This window comes from Eimeria mitis, genomic scaffold (genome assembly GCF_000499745.2).
Source record: "Eimeria mitis Houghton genomic scaffold, Emh_scaff1231, whole genome shotgun sequence".
In the NCBI taxonomy this organism is placed as follows: Eukaryota; Apicomplexa; class Conoidasida; order Eucoccidiorida; family Eimeriidae; genus Eimeria; species Eimeria mitis.
In genome coordinates, this window is record NW_013568344.1 from 8,478 (window position 1) to 9,195 (window position 718).

Below are 718 nucleotides of genomic sequence, written 5' to 3' on the forward strand. Positions count from 1 at the left end.
CAGCAGCAGCAGAAAAAGAAGCAGCAGCAGCAGCAGCAGTGTATGCAGCATCAGCTCGAGTTATATGAACAAAAACAAAATAATAATCAACAGCAACAGCAGCAGCAGCAGCAGCAGCAGCAGAACTCTCAATCTCCAACTACAACTTCTGCTGCTGCCTCTTCTGCTGCTGCTGCTGCTGCTGCTGGTGCTGCTGCTGCTGCTGCTGCTGAGGATGATGAGGGTCCGTGTTGTGTATTATCTATAGGAGACGGCAACGGAGAGAGAAGCGCGTGTCTGCATCTCTCCCGCATGCAGCAGCAGCAGCAGCAGCAGCAGCAGCAGCAGCAGCAGCAAAAGTGTTTATTCAAGTCACTTAAGTTTATAACTCAACCAACATGCATGCAGCTGCTGTCGCAGCATTTGCTGCTGCAGCAAACATTTGTAGATATTATGAGCGTTAAACAAAGCCTAGATATGACTATACTAGACTACCAGCAGCAGCAGCAGCAGCAGCAGCAGCAGCAGGTGCAGCAGGTGCAGGGGCAGGGGCAGGTGCAGCAGAAACAAATGCAGCAACAATCGATGCAACAGCAGCAGCAGCAGCAGCAACAGCAGCAGCAGCAGCAGCAGCAGCAGCAGCAAGTGCTTATGCAGAGACATATGGAGACAACACAAACAACAGGGGGCCCCCTCTATGTGTTTAAGGATACAGAGGGGCCCCTCATGCTGCAGCTGC

The 718-nt window shown here is 51.9% G+C and overlaps 1 protein-coding gene across 1 annotated transcript in view; it reads left to right on the forward strand.

The window, feature by feature from the left end:
* EMH_0032470 (uncharacterized protein) overlaps window positions 1-718 on the forward strand; it is a gene marked incomplete at both ends in the record, with an annotated part of 3,411 nt that overhangs the window by 2,442 nt on the left and 251 nt on the right. Inside the window, one exon of the mRNA XM_013494639.1 lies at window positions 1-716. Within this exon, the coding sequence (XP_013350093.1) occupies window positions 1-716 (716 nt within the window). The remainder of the gene's footprint in view (window positions 717-718) is intronic.